The sequence below is a fragment of the Pyxicephalus adspersus genome, chromosome 1 (genome assembly GCF_032062135.1).
Source record: "Pyxicephalus adspersus chromosome 1, UCB_Pads_2.0, whole genome shotgun sequence".
NCBI lineage: Eukaryota > Metazoa > Chordata > Amphibia > Anura > Pyxicephalidae > Pyxicephalus > Pyxicephalus adspersus.
In genome coordinates, this window is record NC_092858.1 from 3,263,022 (window position 1) to 3,279,820 (window position 16,799).

At 41.9% G+C, this 16,799-nt stretch overlaps 1 protein-coding gene across 1 annotated transcript; it reads right to left on the minus strand.

Annotated features, from left to right (window-relative positions):
* Positions 1-364: 364 nt before the first annotated feature.
* Positions 365-13,693, minus strand: LOC140321804 (amyloid beta precursor protein binding family B member 1-like). Its single transcript, XM_072398588.1, has 12 exons — positions 13,618-13,693; positions 12,557-12,602; positions 10,636-11,288; positions 9,810-10,003; positions 8,479-8,561; positions 7,771-7,840; positions 7,078-7,205; positions 5,175-5,289; positions 4,210-4,294; positions 3,779-3,862; positions 2,527-2,639; positions 365-1,721 (listed from the first exon to the last, which is right to left on the minus strand). Exons 3-12 carry the CDS (start codon positions 11,273-11,275, stop codon positions 1,440-1,442), a joined length of 1,794 nt encoding a protein of 597 aa, XP_072254689.1. The 5' UTR covers positions 11,276-11,288; positions 12,557-12,602; positions 13,618-13,693; the 3' UTR covers positions 365-1,439.
* Positions 13,694-16,799: the final 3,106 nt, after the last annotated feature.

The window sequence follows — 16,799 nt, forward strand, 5'->3', positions numbered from 1 at the left end:
CGCCCTTTCTCTTACAGATGAGGCAGAAACCACTTTCTTGTCATGTTACAGTTTTATTGAAGTAAATTCAGTACGATAGTTTCTAGGTGCTGAGGAAATTCAGTGTTTACACCTCTAGTAGTGCACATGTAGACAATTCCCTGCGGTCCCCAGGCGTGTTCTGGGACATGTTCTCACACACATACAAGACCCCTGACGTGCATATGTTGTACACTGACTGCGTTTCCTTGGTCACATAACACGTGTGCTACACTAAGGTGAATACAAGTTAACATGTAGTATATAACACACCTGACATCCAATAGTAAGTAATGAAGTCATTGTTAATGTGGTCACTAGGTTTTCTTCCTATAATAACACAGTATTTTTGTGACCTGTCCACTTGTTTTTGCCAGTCTACTCAACCAATTCCCCTCCAAGATTATACAACACTAACTTCAATTGCTCTCACAGAACTGGTATTGGAAACAATTTTTTGTGTTTGTTTCCAGTGGCAGATCAATGAATGTGCGCTGAACATGCAGAGCTGATTTGTTCTATGGAGGAAGTGGGGGGAAATAAGGAGCGGCACCCTTCTGAGCTCTCCCTCATACGAGTGAACAGCAGCTGTTCATTAATCCGTTGAGATGGATTGATTTACAGCATTGAGGACCTCTGTACATTTGTCCGTTTTTCGGCCAAGACGTGCGCACATAGCTTACCTAGATTCTAAGAGATAACATAGAAAGTGTGCATAGGTGCAAGAGGAAACAATACTGCTCTGAATTTCTGACAGGGTCAACAAAATTTTTTGCACTTATTAAAGAGATTTTCAATTGTATAATAAACATACCAAAAGGGAGCAAGTAAAAGAAGGTAATTGTTAGGGCCTACACACAAATTAGGGCCAAGATATTTTAGATTTAGAGTCATTAAACCCTGGTGGCACCAACAACCCATTGGATTTATACATGATTTGCTTGGGAAATCCGTGCATTCTGCAGTGGAAAACATACTGTTAAGGGTTTTCAAAGAATGACATATCAAAGAATCACCTCATTAGTCTTATGGGTATCAGTATTTTTTGGAATCTTTCAAGACAGCTTCTGGTCACTGGTTCAGTCCTCAAGAGGGAACACAGGCAGATAGAAATAAAATCCCACCCACCCTTCTTGTCCTTTGGGTTACCTCCACCAGTGCAGGTGGGGAAACAAGGAAAGGAATCAAAGACCTAAATCCTGAATTGCAAAAAGTGGAAATAAGGATGTGCAGAAAAGTCTTTTAATGTGAAAGGAACATGTTGAAAGTAATACGTCTTGGTGACTGTGTTACCAACCTCTTTTTGAAAGCTATGAAATGTTCCCTATGAAAGCTTTAGCAATGGTCATGTGGTCTGGTATGATTACTGACTGGTCTTCAGTAAACCTTTGGCAGGCAGCATTTAACCATTGCCCCAGAACTTATGCACCTGGATGGCAAGAATGACTTGTTTTTTTATTTTGTTTTGCTCTTCTTTGACTACAAAAGTAGTGCAAATGTTTGAAAGACATTTTCGTTCTTCTTACCATGCAAGCAGCCTGTACCGCCTCCGACAGGTGGGCTGCATTGGGTTCACACCAGAACATGTGGCAAACGAATATTCCTGGAGCCTCTGCCATAATGAAGGCGAATGAGTGGACATCACGTCCGACACCCATAAAAGACAGGAAGCGGACTCGGCACTCACTGAGTATTTCCTCACTCTGAAAGGACAAACAGAGATTATCATATTACGCAGCGCTGTACATAGTCCACAGTCGCGTCACTAACTGTCCCTCAAAGGAGCTCACAATCTATTGTCCCTATCATAGTCATATGTCATTAAGTCTAAGGGAGTTAGTCAATTGTTAGGGAGAAGCCAATTAACCTCACTGCATGTTTTTGGGATGTGGGAGGAAACCGGAGTACCCGGAGGAAGCCCACGCAGACACGGGGAGAACCTGCAAACTCCATGCAGATAATGTCCTGGCTGGGGATCGAACCTGGGACCTAGCGCTGCAAAGGCCGGAGTGCTAACCCCTGAGCCACCGTGCTGCATGGTTAGTAGAATCACAAAATCACAAGTATGGCTTACCTATAGACCATGGAATACCATTTTTGACCAGGGTTTCCCAAACCAGTCCTCAGGGGTCATGTAAAGACTGTTAGGTGAAAACCACAGGGTATCTACAATTCAGACACACCTCAATAGGACTTGCTGCGTCCAAAGAAACACAACACAAAGCGGGTCAGGATATGCCGGCATTTGATGTGATAAGTAGAGCAGAGAGGATGTTGGACTATGGGCCAAGCATTGTAAATCAGAAGTCATAGAGCTACACAAATTGGGTATGGCCATGCATGCTGAAATGAGAGGAATAATTTCGAGGCACACAAACTTTTAGGGTTTGACATATTTGGAATCCAGTTTTTAAATTTTATTGTGTTTGCATGAACCAAAATAGATTTTTGTGTATTTTTTACTTAAAAAAAAATTATTCTCAAGCTGCTATTTTCCTGTGCACTCACCTGCTGATGTGAGACAGTAACAGTTGCTGATGCCACGTTCACGTTAACAGGAGTCCAGTCTGCTCTGTTGGTGCTCAGTGCTGTCTGCAGTGTAGTGTTTATCACATCCATTCCTGGGAGGGCAGAATAAGGACAAGGTCAGAGCATGCTCCACTTAAACCATTATTCTCAAAAATATGTCCACTCTCTAAAGCAATTACAGTTGATAAAAGAAACCAATACAGCCCAACCATAAGATGCAAAGCATTCTTCCCCCCACCCCAAATGCCACATAAAACACTTATCCCCACAACAAGGCATACCTCCCCATCACACAAAACACCCCTTGGTGCCAAGCAATACATCTTCATCATCACACAACACACGCCTTCACATCACACAGCATGCTGCTCACTGAAAATGCAGACTACATTTTCTTAAAGATTTGATATAAATAATTCCCTGCAGTAACCTCTTGCTTTGTGAAAAGTTAAAAAGTTGCAATTTAGTTACTTGAGAGAGGAGACTGAGGAAATGCTACCTCCCTGCCTGCAGCAGACAAATGTCATCACTTCAATTCTAGTAAAGCAACAGACTCAAGCTCAAAGAGGTTTTTAATTAAAAGTCATTTTTATATATAATGCTAATACTGTTGATGAATGAGTTATTTAATGCAGAATGACAAAAAGCAAATACAGCTGACCCCATGTAATGCTTTCAAATAGTATTTTAAAACCAGGCATCAGTGTTCAGATGGAGAAGAGGAGGGCAGCACTTCTAATCTTTATTCCATGTGCAGAGCTGTCATTTAAACCTAGAGAATTGGCTAACAGAGCAAGAGAGCACAGAACCGACCTCATCAGTGAGAGGATACTTCTTTGTTAACCAAATCACAGCCTTCACCCAGCTGTATTTACTACAGTGGGGAAAAAGCAAATGCGTACACCTTTCTACAGAGAATGGAAGGATGACTAGACGAATAGAATTACAACAATTGGCTGGTAGGATTATTTATATAGCTGTCTACATATTTTTTTTTCAATTCTCTGTGGGAGTGAAAAAATAAAATATCTTTTTCAGTGACCAAAATTGAAAAGGAGACTGAAAAGCCTAAGAGTCCTGAAAACCTTGAAATGCATCCCAAACACCTGGAGCATACTATAGATTGTAGCTAATTATATATATATATAAATATATATAGTAAGAGTTGAAGCAGAGACAATGAGTGGAATTACATCACCAAAAACACGACAAAAAGGGCCACAACACCTACCAACTGGTTTGTTGACATTCACGTTTCCCAGATAGTACACTTGAAAGCGCTGCACCAGTTCATTTTTTGGGGCTGGAAACTCAACTGAAAGAAAAAAAAACAGAAAGGTAATCAAAAGGTGATAATTATTTTTTATGAGGAACCTGAAGGGTGCAGCCTATAATGAACATAACATGCTGCAGTGATATAAACAATATACAGATTAGATGGGGAGGTAGGGGTACAGTGTCATCATGGAGCAGACAGAGTTGGTGCACAGTATCATCACAAGTAGAAATATCACAGCACAATCACATGCAAACAAATAAATAGTAAAGTGCTTTGATAAGAGCAGATAAAGGAGAAGAGCAACAGCATTAGTTAAAAATGTGTGCTCTTTAATGCAGAAGTGAGAATGAGATCTGTGTCAGCAATGAAGGATGACATCCCACCTTGGAAAGGGATATCCACCATTCTTGAATGATCTAGAAAAAGTCCATCCCCCAGTGACCGGGTACTGCGCCTCTCAGCCATAATCTGTGGAAAAACAAGAAATGGTCATATACAATATGAGGAATTATATATCACATATAAGTAACACATGCTGTACCTAATCCATCCCATGGACAGCCCACAGCTACAGAGAGGAGGCAGGGAGGTAGGGCACACTGGCAAGTTTGCCCTGAATGGACAAAGTGACTGTTTCTTTAAAACAAACCTGAACTGCACAGCATTAAATAAATTTCTGTTGCTCCCCCTCCAGTAAGAAGCACATTGTGACATTTGTGAATCTGATGCCTGACTGGGTTACAATAATATGCAGTAGGGGCCCTTTGCATAAGTGTGTTGATGAAAGTCAAGGCAATGAACAAGTGATAGACTGGTACACTGGTTTGCCATTTTTTCTTATTAGCACCCCAAATGCACATTATCAATGCAATGCTGCACAAAGCAATGCATGCACTACGTTTCTGTTCAGAGTTCTCCCCTGCACACACATTAAGTCTCCTAGATCTGAACAAAACATCACGTTTCTTTGGAAGCCCAGGTGACATAAGTAGTGACCCTGACTTTTCTTAGATTCAAACAGGTAGAATGGGATGTGACTGGCTGTGACAAAAAAAAGGTTACAAAGATTTAAAATAAGACTCACAGATGTCACAATGTGCTTCATGCTGAAAAGGAAGCTGTACCTGAGGAGCTGAAGTGCAAGGATCTACTTAGTTCTGCTTCACTCATCCTGTGAATCTGCTGCCTCTTGATCATTTCCCCATTATCAGATGAATAGTTTGTGAGGGAAGGGGTGCTCTGACATGAGGATGCAACAGCCTAAATATTTATCTACTATATTATATTGTAAGATTATATTTATGTACTTGGATCAAAACTCTACACTACATTAAAATCAGGTACTTACACGAGAGCAGACCCCATGCAGACCGGTGGCAATGGCCTTGGCAGGGACCTCAGATCGGAACACGTGACATTTCAGCAGCTGTGTTAGTTTGTCCCTGGCGACATATGCAAAGTCCCTGAAATGAGGAAAGAGCACCATAAAATGTTAGGTACAGGACAGCCAGGAGGTTGCCTTCAGCATACAATATAAAAGCAAATGCCGGATCTATACTGTACCTTTCTCTGTGTCCATTGGCAGCACAATAATTAGACAGAAAAGGCAGTTCATGAAAGAGATACAGGCACAGGATTTATGAAAAGCTGAGAGAACTGTACAAGATCAATTGTAATTTTTTACACAGATGGAAATTCAAAAACCACGGCATGTGGGAGGATACAAGGCTGCTTTAGTAAGAAGAAGAACATTCCACTAACAGATGGACAAGGTGATGAAAATGATTATGTAATGTTATATATATGGAATATAGAATCATGGAATATAATGTGCCTTATACTGCAGCACACCCTACTTACTAAATATTAAACAAGTTTTGGTAAAATTAATTTATATTGTAATCCTCTAATTTTTCATGATTTGGCCCTTGCCGAACTTAGATGCATACTCCATATTGTCCATTTTCCGGGCTTCCAACTTTTTAACTTAAAAAAAAAAAAATAACTGTTCACTTGCATAATATATTTTAACTCTTAACTCCAGATAATAAATGTTATTTAGGTCGCCTGTCAGTGATTTAATGTTGTGGTCGGTTTCTCAAAAAATTGTAGTAGGGACCTGTTGTAGAAACATCAACATGTGTCAAGGCAATGCACAAAGTGATAGACTGGTACCCTGGGTTGCCATTTATTCCTGATGGCACCCAAATGCACATTTATCAATGCAATGTCTCACAAAGCAAAGCTTGTACTGCATTTCTGTGCAAGGTTGTGTGTTATGCTGCTGAAAGCAATGCGTCAGGTGTAATGCCGGGGTAAAGGGACACACAGAAAATGGTTTGGCATGCACCAGCACATATCGTGAGTGATACGCCCCATGTCATTGGTAATCTTCATTAGTTTTAATGTGTGGTGGGTATTCCAACTGTTCATTACAGCATCACAGTGATGACATTTCTCGAAGCATCAGTAGTCAATTGCTGTCACCCCGTTTTTTATTTACCCCATAAGGGCCTGACTACAGCACAACAAATTCTAGTAAGAGAAGAGACCCACTTTGTCCCTAATGCTGAGGTGGTCTTCAACAGAATCTTCCAGACATATATGTTAACATCTCCTAGCTACCCCCATCATGTTACACCATTAGGTATTTGTCAGGGAAAGAGCAAAATGTATTGATATACTGTTTGTTTCCTAGGTAACTAGTAATCCTTCATTTACTATCCTCTCAATGCACTTTCAGATCTCTCAGATCCAAATCTGATCTTATTTAAAATATTAATTATACAATTGAAATATGATCTAAAACCTATCATATACTACATACCAAACAGGATTTCACAAGCTTAGTATTTATAATAACTAAAAAAATACTTTTTTTATGTATGGATTATATTAACACCAGAATACACCTGTGTGTATGTGTTTAGTTATCACAGTGTGCTAGTGGCTACTAGATAAGTATAGGAAGAAAAATACTCAATACAAAAATATTTTTTTACAAAAGCAGGGGCAGATTTATTAGACTAATTAGTCACTTGTCTACTGTCATTATTCTGTTTCTATTCTGGACTGGCTGTATTGGTTTCTATTCTAGACTCTGCCCATATTGGAACACAGGGTCTTGCATAGTTTTCACTTACCTTGTTTTATATATCTATATTACTTGTTTCCTCACCCTTGTTAGTTACTGAATCATCCTGGGAGATGATGGCTCCAAGTGAAATCATTAATACTTATTCAGGACTCACCTTCCGTCATCCCGTCCCACGCCCCATACTCGAATGCTGACAATGGGCTGAGAGTGGAGTAGAGTTTCTCCAGTGGAGTCATAGAGTTTCAGGGAATCCTCATCTAGAACCAGCAGCATTTCTTTGCCCTAGCAGATAAAGAATTCAGTGAGAAATAAAATACCATTTCCTAAAAAATAGCTTTATATTCTGCAGATATTATATAACAATATCAGTCCTAAATCACATGGTCAAATTTACTGATTGATAGACGTACATGCTGCATAAAAGATTGCCTGAGAAAGTCTGGACGGAGAATTCTTCTAATTAATTATTTTAGTTTACTTCTGAACATATTTTATACAGGTAAAATACATGAACATCTGACTGTCACAACAGCTGACCTCAAATGATTATGAATTTAGCTTTTTCCAATGAAACGTATTGTTATCATCACTCCAAACATTTTATAGACTGTGCACTTCTAAACTTGTGGTGACTGTTTGATGAAGTCTCTCTTCTGTTTCATCATTAACTCTGCCCCTGTGAACAAAGCCAGTTCCATAAAGACATGGTTTGACAAGTTTGTGTGCAGGAACTCAAGTAGCCCATGAACATTTAATGACAGCCTGTGCATCAGACAGGGAATACAAAAGAATGAAAAGTCAATCATTTCTTCTCCTTTGTATTTATAGGATTACCCTAAACACTTACATAGAGAGATACCTGGGGCTCGGGCTCTGAGCTCTCCACAGGCTCCTGTTCTTCTCCTGTCTCCGCGGAGCTGGAAACATTAATGACAACCAATTATCCAAAGAGAATATTAAAAAGAACAAACAGATTTACTTATTTATCTATGCATTTATTTAGTTCTTACATCTTCTGGAGTGCTTTACAAAACTGAAAAAAATTTCACCAACCGAATCTAGGTCATACTTATCTGAGACTCAGATCATCTGCCTTTCATTGATATGGAGGTTACACACACCCGAAGCGGAGAAAACCAGAGGTCATACATACCTGAGGTTCATTTCATTGGCTTGTTACTGCTATGTGGTTCAAAACACACCTAAGGCTAAGGTGATTAACCTGCCTTTACTATGGAGGTCATACACCCCTGTGTTCATATTTTTGGCCTGTTATTGCTATGGAGGTCACAACACACCTAAGGCTCAGAAGAATGACCTGCCTTTGAAGGTTACACATACCTGAGATTCAGATTATTGGCTTGGTATGGCTATGGAAGTCACATATACCTTAGATGATCAACCTGCCTTTAATCTGGAAGTCACACATACCTGAATTCAACTTATTGGCGTGGTATTGCACAAACATGTGGCTTCGTTCATCAGCCTGACTTTACTATGAAAGTTACACATAACTGAGGTCCATATCTTTCACCTGTTTTGAGGTCAGACTCACCAGAGGTTCAGATCATTCATGTGGAAGGTCACCTCCTCAGTGTCATTGTGGCTGTAATCTGACAGCTGTTCCTGTGATGCCTCCTGAAAGAAATATTTACATAGGTCAGTAAGATAAAGATGGCATCATCCATCAAGCATATCTCACTTATCACAGAAGATCTTCAATACCAGACACATAGAAAGCATTTTTAGGTTTTACGGCTTTTAAATTGCAAAATAATCAAAAGGAAAAAACAGAAAATCATGAATAGTTTTTACTGTGTAAAGACAGAATCAAAAGCTTGGGATGCAATGCAAACCATTGTGAAAGCCACTTCAAAGCACTGAGCAATGTAGCTACAATGTGCAAACCATATAGCAAAGTTAGGAAATATTGCGTATTGTGGTACACTGTGTATAAAGTTTTAGTGCAACATAGCCCTCAGCACCCTGCATCAGTAAATTTCTCAAGAACCCTCAGCCCTGATACAGATATAAAAACACCATGATGGATGGAGGGGTGGGCGCTCCTAGGCGGACTATATTTGTACACATACAGTTTGGCAGGGAAAGAGAGACAGAAGATGCTGGACATCCTCCAGTCACTTTCTGTCTACATGAACTTTATACATGGTTGCATAGAATTTTTAAGGATAGACAGTGGAACTTGTTAGTGTACTGTTTGTTAACAACTGTATAGTTTCTATAATAAGCCCTTGTAGAAGGGTACCAATGCAGAAACACAGACAGAGAGTTGTCACCCCAAAACAGGAAGTGCCCAAACAAGGACTTTTCTAGCAGGATCAGGCTTGGGGTAAAACATACATGCAAACAGCGGTAACCCTGAGACACACTTTTTAGGGTACCTAAAAACATGAATAAAACCCACTCCCCTGGTCCCATCAGCGTCCTGCTCGTCCATGCCCATCCTCTGGCCGCTTCCTCTTCCTGTGATCTTCAGCCGGCGGGTTCCCGGTGTCGTTGGTGCATGCGCCAGTGCGTGCGGGAGGAGCGGCGGTAAATTCAAATTATTTTGTATGGGATTCAATACAAAATAACTGTATTGAATCCAATGCAAAGTAATCTTTATATAATATATATATATAATTTTATTAAATATATATTATATATGTTACTGTACAGTTTTATTATCAGTTTCAGTATTTTTATGCACCCTTATTTTAACCTATGTAATTAAAAAGCTTACACTCCATCACTGAGGTCATGCAGCCAAAAGTCACTAGATAGATAATTCCACATTGTGTACATATTATTGAATATACATGTTCCTGGCCAATGAAAACAGTTCTAAACATTTTAGAAGACAAGTGTGAGGACAGATAGGCTTACCTCCATCTCTGTTGGGGTGAGGTCAGTGGTGGGGGAATACATTCTAGGTTCCCCATTGAGGTCAGATGGTGGCTCCCACTGTGTGGTGCCTGTAGGTACATGCCAGTAGTACGTTCCAGAAGTGTCCTGAACCCTCACCCACCCTGAGGGAAGGTCAGAGTCTGTGTCCATGGCATTCCTTGGCCAGAAGCAATCTATAGAGACAATTATATCATAAATAAAAAGATACCACACTGGTATGCCTTAGACTATGGAGTTACTAAGCTGGGTCAGCTCTCTGCTCTTCAATCCAGGGCGAGGACCTTTACCTGCTGCCCGAGTTTTTGATGGGCTCTGTGTAGCTTTAGGTGGGTAACCCACCTCTCCGTATATCCAGAACTGCCAGTTTTGGAGACTTAGGAGAGCAGGACTGAAAAGTTTATACAGCAGGAAAAAGTAAAAGGTTTTCGTAACACTGAACTCTAGTCAGACACTTACACACCCATGGGGTATAGTAGGTAAAGGGCCACAGGATGAGCATAGAACACAATGCAATTGGCGAAGATCTAGTTATGTGACCTACTTGGCAGGTCACACTGGCCAGGCAGAACTTTTACTGAGTTCTGTTCAAGCCGTTGGAATACCAAGCATGTATGTAAAGTGCAGTACAGTGCTTTATAAATGTGCGGAATCGCTACTGTACAGCAACTCGAGAACATATAGTGTCCTGGTCAGGTTTTCAATGCTGTTTCAGAAAGCAAATGGTCAACTTTTCAAGGTAACATGGCAGGAAATCACATAGGTCTCCTGAGCACTGCGACCCGTATATACATAGGCTGTATCTTACCTGTGTCATCTGGAGAGCCATAAGATGGACTGCCCTGAGACAAAGTTGCCCAGCTGGAGTCCTCATCGCTGCCCGCTGTGTTCCTCATTCCAAACAGAAGGCTAGCACTGCGTCCGGTGTCTCTAGGGCAATCGGCCATCTCCTTGCCGTTATCCTGAACTTCAGAGCTCTGTTCTGAGGTCTCTGTGGTGACAGGATCTGTCACCTCGCTCTGCGCTGGTGTCAAATCGTCGTCCTCGTCTTCTCCGTCTTGGATGAGCAGAGGTGCATTGATGATGCTGCTGCGATTGACGCAGTTCAGCGTTGACACTTCCAGTTCCTGAAGCTTGTTGCTCTTCTCTTGGTTCCAGTTGGTCCAGTCTTTGTTGACACGTTCGGGATCAGGGTTGCAGTTCTGGTCCTCTTTCTCATGCTCAGCCGCTTTGCGCAACTGGTTCTGTCCTTCCTTCAACCACTTGGGGTTGGTGTGTTCAGACGGAGCACTCCCGCCAAGCTCCGCACTGACAAGCCCCATGGCGCTCTGCAGGTCAGTGTGGGCATAAATCTGGCGGCTCTTTGGGGAAAGGAGGTCGTTATGAGAAGAGATCAGGTTGAGGGTGAGGGCAGATACTGGACTTTTCTCTGTTATAGGTCCAGACATACTAACGGTGAGGCTAAAAGACACAAAGAAATCAAATAAATAACTTTCCTACAACATGAACATCAAAATCAAATTAGATTGAAACAACCAATCCTTATATTTTGTATTTAAGAATAAAAAAACTCTAACATAAAAATGAAAGCCTAACTACACCTATATAGTACAAAGATGTCCAGGACCTGGAATACTCCCCCTATGGATCCAGAGCTGATCATCTTCTGGGTTAAAGAAGTACAAAGTCACCAACCCAACTACCAGCACACTGGTTCGGGCTCATAGTTCTGAATAGAATGGTCATCACGTGTCATTACAAAAAAGTGCCACAGGAGTAAGGACCCACCAGATCATGTGACCAGCCTGAACAATTGGTCTGCATACAAAAATTGGAGTTAAGCTGCGTACACACTCGCAATTTTTGTCGTTGGAAAGGATCTTTCACGATCCTTTCCAACGACAAGGGGCTGCAAGATGCATGAACGATGCTGTACATACAGCACCGTTCATGCTCTATGGAGAGGGGAGGGAGAGAGCGACGGAGCGGCACCCTGCTGTGCGCTCTCCCCTTCCCTTTCATTACGATCGGCTGTCGTCCATCGTCCGTGGATCCGGCAGGTCGGTCGTCCGGACGATGGACGACACCGACTGTACACACGGAAGATTTTCGCCCGATAATTGGCCAATGCCGATTATCGGGCGATAAAAATCTGCCGTGTGTACGTAGCTTTAGTCTTTAAGGTGCAAGCAGAAAAAAAGGGATTTAATACGTATTGTTTCTGTGGGTGGAGATTTTAAGCTCTGACACACTGAAAAGTGTCAAAAAGTCTTGTAGTGATGGAGCGAGGGACCATGCATCTAACATTTCACAATGTGCCCATAGCTCTTAGAGCAAAAGCCCCCCACACTTCAATAAGCTGCTTGAGATTTATTCTGTTTACTAAAGACACAGGGTCACCTAATAGTAAAAAATCCAGAACAAAAGATCTCATTGGATCAATTAATACTGGCTATTGACTGGGTGTTTGAGAACACCTGACAATCAGTGTATACCGTGACTAATGTCAAAGTAAGATGCAAGTTCAGCTGGTGAGCGCGGATAACAAGCAAACTTGTCATATTTGGGTTGTTTCGATTAGGATGATTCTAGATTACACCCATGTGTTCTCTTCCTTTGATGGACACATTGATATAGAGACTTTACAGAGATTATACAGAATAAAAGTTTTCAGAAACAACTGGAGGAATGCAACTCGCATTAGGGGGAGAGAACAGAAAGTCCAATACCTGGGGGCTGTAAAAGAAGTCGCTCATTCTCTATCAACGTCAGAACCTAAAAAAACAAACAAACAATGAAACCTTCAGATTATTTTCCTTATGAACCAACAGTAAATGAATTTCAAAATTAGAAATGATGGGACAATCCAATATTAGGGGTACTAAAACATTCTGACTGACCCATAGCAGATTAATATACAGAACTTTATCACACCGGCTGACCCATACCAGAATAATATACAGAACCTCATCATACTGGCCAACCCATATCAGATTACTATACAGAACCTAATCACACTCACCGACACCATACCAGAATATTAAACAGAACCTCACCGCCCTGACTCACCCATACCAGAATATTTTACAGAACCTCATCACACTGACCAACACCAAACGAGTTTATTATACAGAACCTCACCGTACTGGCCATCCCATACCAGATTTATATACAGAACCCAATCCTCCAGATCAGCACCATACCAGATTATTATACAGAACCTCACCACACTGGCCGACCCATACGTGAATATTATACAGAACCTCACCCCCCTGACCGACCCATACCAGTTTATTATACAGAACCTCACCTTACTGGCTGACCCATACCAAATTTTTATACAGAACCTCACCCTCCAGCTCGGCACCATACCAGAATATTATACAGAACCACACCCCCCTGATTGACCCATACCAGATTATTATACAGAACAGTATCGCACTGACCGACACCAAACCAGAATATTATGCAGAACCTCTCCATATTGGCTGACCCATACCAGATTTCTATACAGAACCTCAGCCCCCTGATTGACCCATATCAGAATATTACACAGAACCCCTCTATTTCCTCTCTGTGGTATCAGTAGTAGTTGGGATGCTTTCAGTAGGCCCTGTATGAGGGATGATATTGGCCGGTTGTCATGGTGCTATGTAAGGACCAGGTCCGTCTATAGGACCTTTCAGGCCTCTGTTTACAAACACGGTGACACCCCCCGATACCAGATAAGTCTCCTCCCCCACATACACTGTTCTGTATTCTCCGGTACAGGCTGAGCCTCTCCCCTTACCTAACACTTCCGCCTCCTCCGGTCCCGTTATCTGCCGACCCCGCCCTGCACTGCCGCACTTCCGCCCAGTGTGACTCGTTTCCGGTTTGTGGCCCCGCCCTTTCCCGGCCATGTTGGGAGGGGCAGAGCAGTAATTAGTGAGCAGAGTTGGCAGTGCGGGATATTGTGTTGTCTGTAGTAACAGAAACTGAGATTTATTCCCCTGCTTTGGTTTGTTTCTGAAAGTTTGGTCTCCATTCAGCATCCTGCTATCAGCCTCAGATCAGATCTGGAGAATGTCAAAAGTGAAATTGGTTGCTATTGTTTGTTTTTCATATTGTTTTCTCTTTCTGGGTACAAAACAGGAAGTGAGAGGAAATCTCCCATGTATTGGGACTGTACAAAGGTGTAAAACGCATTTAGTGGTGCAGAATGTGTTCAGATTGTGCACCAGAAATTCAACAGTTGTCTTATACAAGAATTAAATGGTTTATCCTATTAATATTAGATACTAGATTGTAAGCTCTTTGGGGCAGGGTCCTCTCCTCCTGTATCACTGTCTGTATTGGTCTGTCATTTGCATCCCCTATTTAATGTACAGCGCTGTGTAATATGTTGGCGCTATATAAATCCTGTTTAATAATAATATTAATACAAATATGAGCACAAAAACTACTGAAGTACATAGCCTTCAACTGCCCCTCTTCATACCCCATAATTCCCAGATTTGGAGGAACTGCCCTTCTTCATACACCATAACTGCCCCTGATTTGGAGGTCCTCCCCCTCTTCATACCGCATAATTCCCCCTGATTTTGAGGGACTGTCCCTCTTCATACACCATAATTGCCCCTGATTTGGGAACTTCCCTCTTCATACTCCATAACTGCCCCGGATTTGGAGGAACTTCCCCTCTTCATACTCCATAACTGCCCCTGATTTGGAGGAACTTCCCCTCTTCATACTCCATAACTGCCCCTGATTTGGAGGAACTGCCCCTCTTCATACCGCATAATTGCCCCTGATTTGGAGGAATTGTCCCTCTTCAATATGGTAGGGACATTAGATTGTGAGCTCCTTTGAGGGGCAGCTAGTGATATGACTATGGACTTTGTACAGTGATGCGTAATATGCCAGTGCTAAATAAATATTGCATAATAGTAATAAAAACTCTCCCTAATTTGTAGGGACTGTCACTCTTAGTGACTGACATGGACTTCAGACCTGGGATAGGAAAAGAATGGAAAACATACAACAGCAACTAGTTCTCCTCTGACATTCTTTACAACCTATTTGAAGACAGCAGGATACTGGCCAGAGGTCAGGGTGCATGCATTGGTCCCAGGTGTAAAGGTCCAAAGTGCATGCATTGCGGCTGAACATGTTTTATATGTACAATATATATTCAGCCCCAATGGAAGAGATGTTACCTAATCAGCCTGGGACCATGTATGCCGGCAAAAAAATGGAGCATTGAGGGGTCTCTGACTTCCACCCAACCTGTAGGTACGGCCCAGTTTTTAAGCATCATGGTGGACAAGGTGGTAAACACCTCCCTGTCCCCTAGCCCAATCCACCCCTAGCTTCCAGCACCCTCCTCATAGGACAGCAGCAATTGCACATATCACATCCCCTAGAAGCCATCCCTGGCAAAAATTAAATATCAACTTCCAAAAGAACAAGAAATGACGGTAGATGATGAGATATCAATATCCAGAATTAAAAACTTCCATGAACGAATCTTCAAAGGGAGCCCACCCTTGTAAACCAGCCACTCATAAGACTCAACAAGAAATGACGGTAGATGATGAGATATCAATATCCAGAATTAAAAACTTCCATGAACGAATCTTCAAAGGGAGCCCACCCTTGTAAACCAGCCACTCATAAGACTCAAGACAACAACAGCCTTCTCACATGTCATACATACCATAACAAAGCAATTCATTTCCGACATGAATGGTCACACACACAGTGCACGGTCAAGGTGAGACTGAAGAGTTAAGATTAGGGTGTAATCTCCTGTGTACAACATGTGCTTTATCTGGTTTGTTTTGGCTGCTGTTTAGTGACATTGACTGTTGTACAATGTCACGGGCCGTGCAGTTCCCCTTACTACATCGGTTGTAAAAAAAAATTAAATCTACATTGCCTATTTTTATAATCAAATCAATCATCCTATTTTATTCACCTTTTGAAGAAATTAAAGAGTTACCGTATAAGACTTTTCCCCAAATTTTCTTATCGTGAAGCAGCAGTTGCCTAAATGTGCCCATAGCCACCGTTAGGAAACTGGCCAAGAAAATACCCCTATCCGGCCATTCACAGAACCACCAGCCACCTGCATTCAGCATTAGGCTACAAAAATAAACAATTAAACCTTCCGCCAATTGATGATGTTGACATTGTCAAAAGAGCTAACGTTCTTGGTTGGTTGCCTTGATCTGTTTGGTTTCACTTGCATTTGAAAGTAGTAGGAATTGTCTAACAATGTGTGAGTGTAAAGACAGAGGTCAAGGCTCAAACGTCAAGGATTTTGACCCTTAAAGAGGAACTAAACCCTGGGGATACTTACCTGTTCCAGATCCATTGTGGGCGCCACCATTTTCTCCCTTCTTTTCTTCCACATCCCAATCTTTGACCATCTTGATTGCCGTAAAGGGCCTGGATGATGTAAATTCCAGGCTGGGGTAAATTCCAGGCACACAGGAGTTCATTTAATCCCGGCACCCGCATGGGAAGGCAGGATTGGCGGGTGTTCCTGGCACAAAGATTTTGTCAGATGGGTGGCGATCAGGCAGGTAAGAATACTTATTGCAATAGATACATCTCCTGTCCCATTATGCAATAGGGAGCTGTCTATGCCTAATTTTAAGGTGGAACCTTAGCTCCACTTTGGGACTGTCAGGTCAGCAAACCAAAGCCATGAACTACTCAGATATTTAATCTTCTGGGACAGTGCCCTGAGGTCATTTGGATGGGGGTCTTAGTCCTGAGGAGCCCGGCTGGAGGAGAGGTTCTTCTGGGCCCAAAAGGCTAAAATAGCCTGGAGATGATGCCTACCAAAAGACTTAAATCCAATCAAGGTGCAATGCTCAGGAACCAGTATAGCCTGATTTGGGTCAAGCCCAGTGTTCAACCCAGAATTTTTTTTAAGGCAGGTTGAAAAAATTGTAGGTGGGTGGCAGCCACTGTATTGTGACC

Bases quoted from the DNA above. Each gene is read 5' to 3' on its own strand.
- LOC140321804 (XM_072398588.1), bottom strand. From the start codon at position 11,275: ATGTCTGGACCTATAACAGAGAAAAGTCCAGTATCTGCCCTCACCCTC. The intron at 7,841-8,478 runs GTGAGTCTGACC...TAATGTTTCCAG, and splicing joins ATGAATGATCTGAACCTCTG to CTCCGCGGAGACAGGAGAAG. The intron at 5,290-7,077 runs GTGAGTCCTGAA...TCCTCATTTCAG, and splicing joins GTGGGACGGGATGACGGAAG to GGACTTTGCATATGTCGCCA.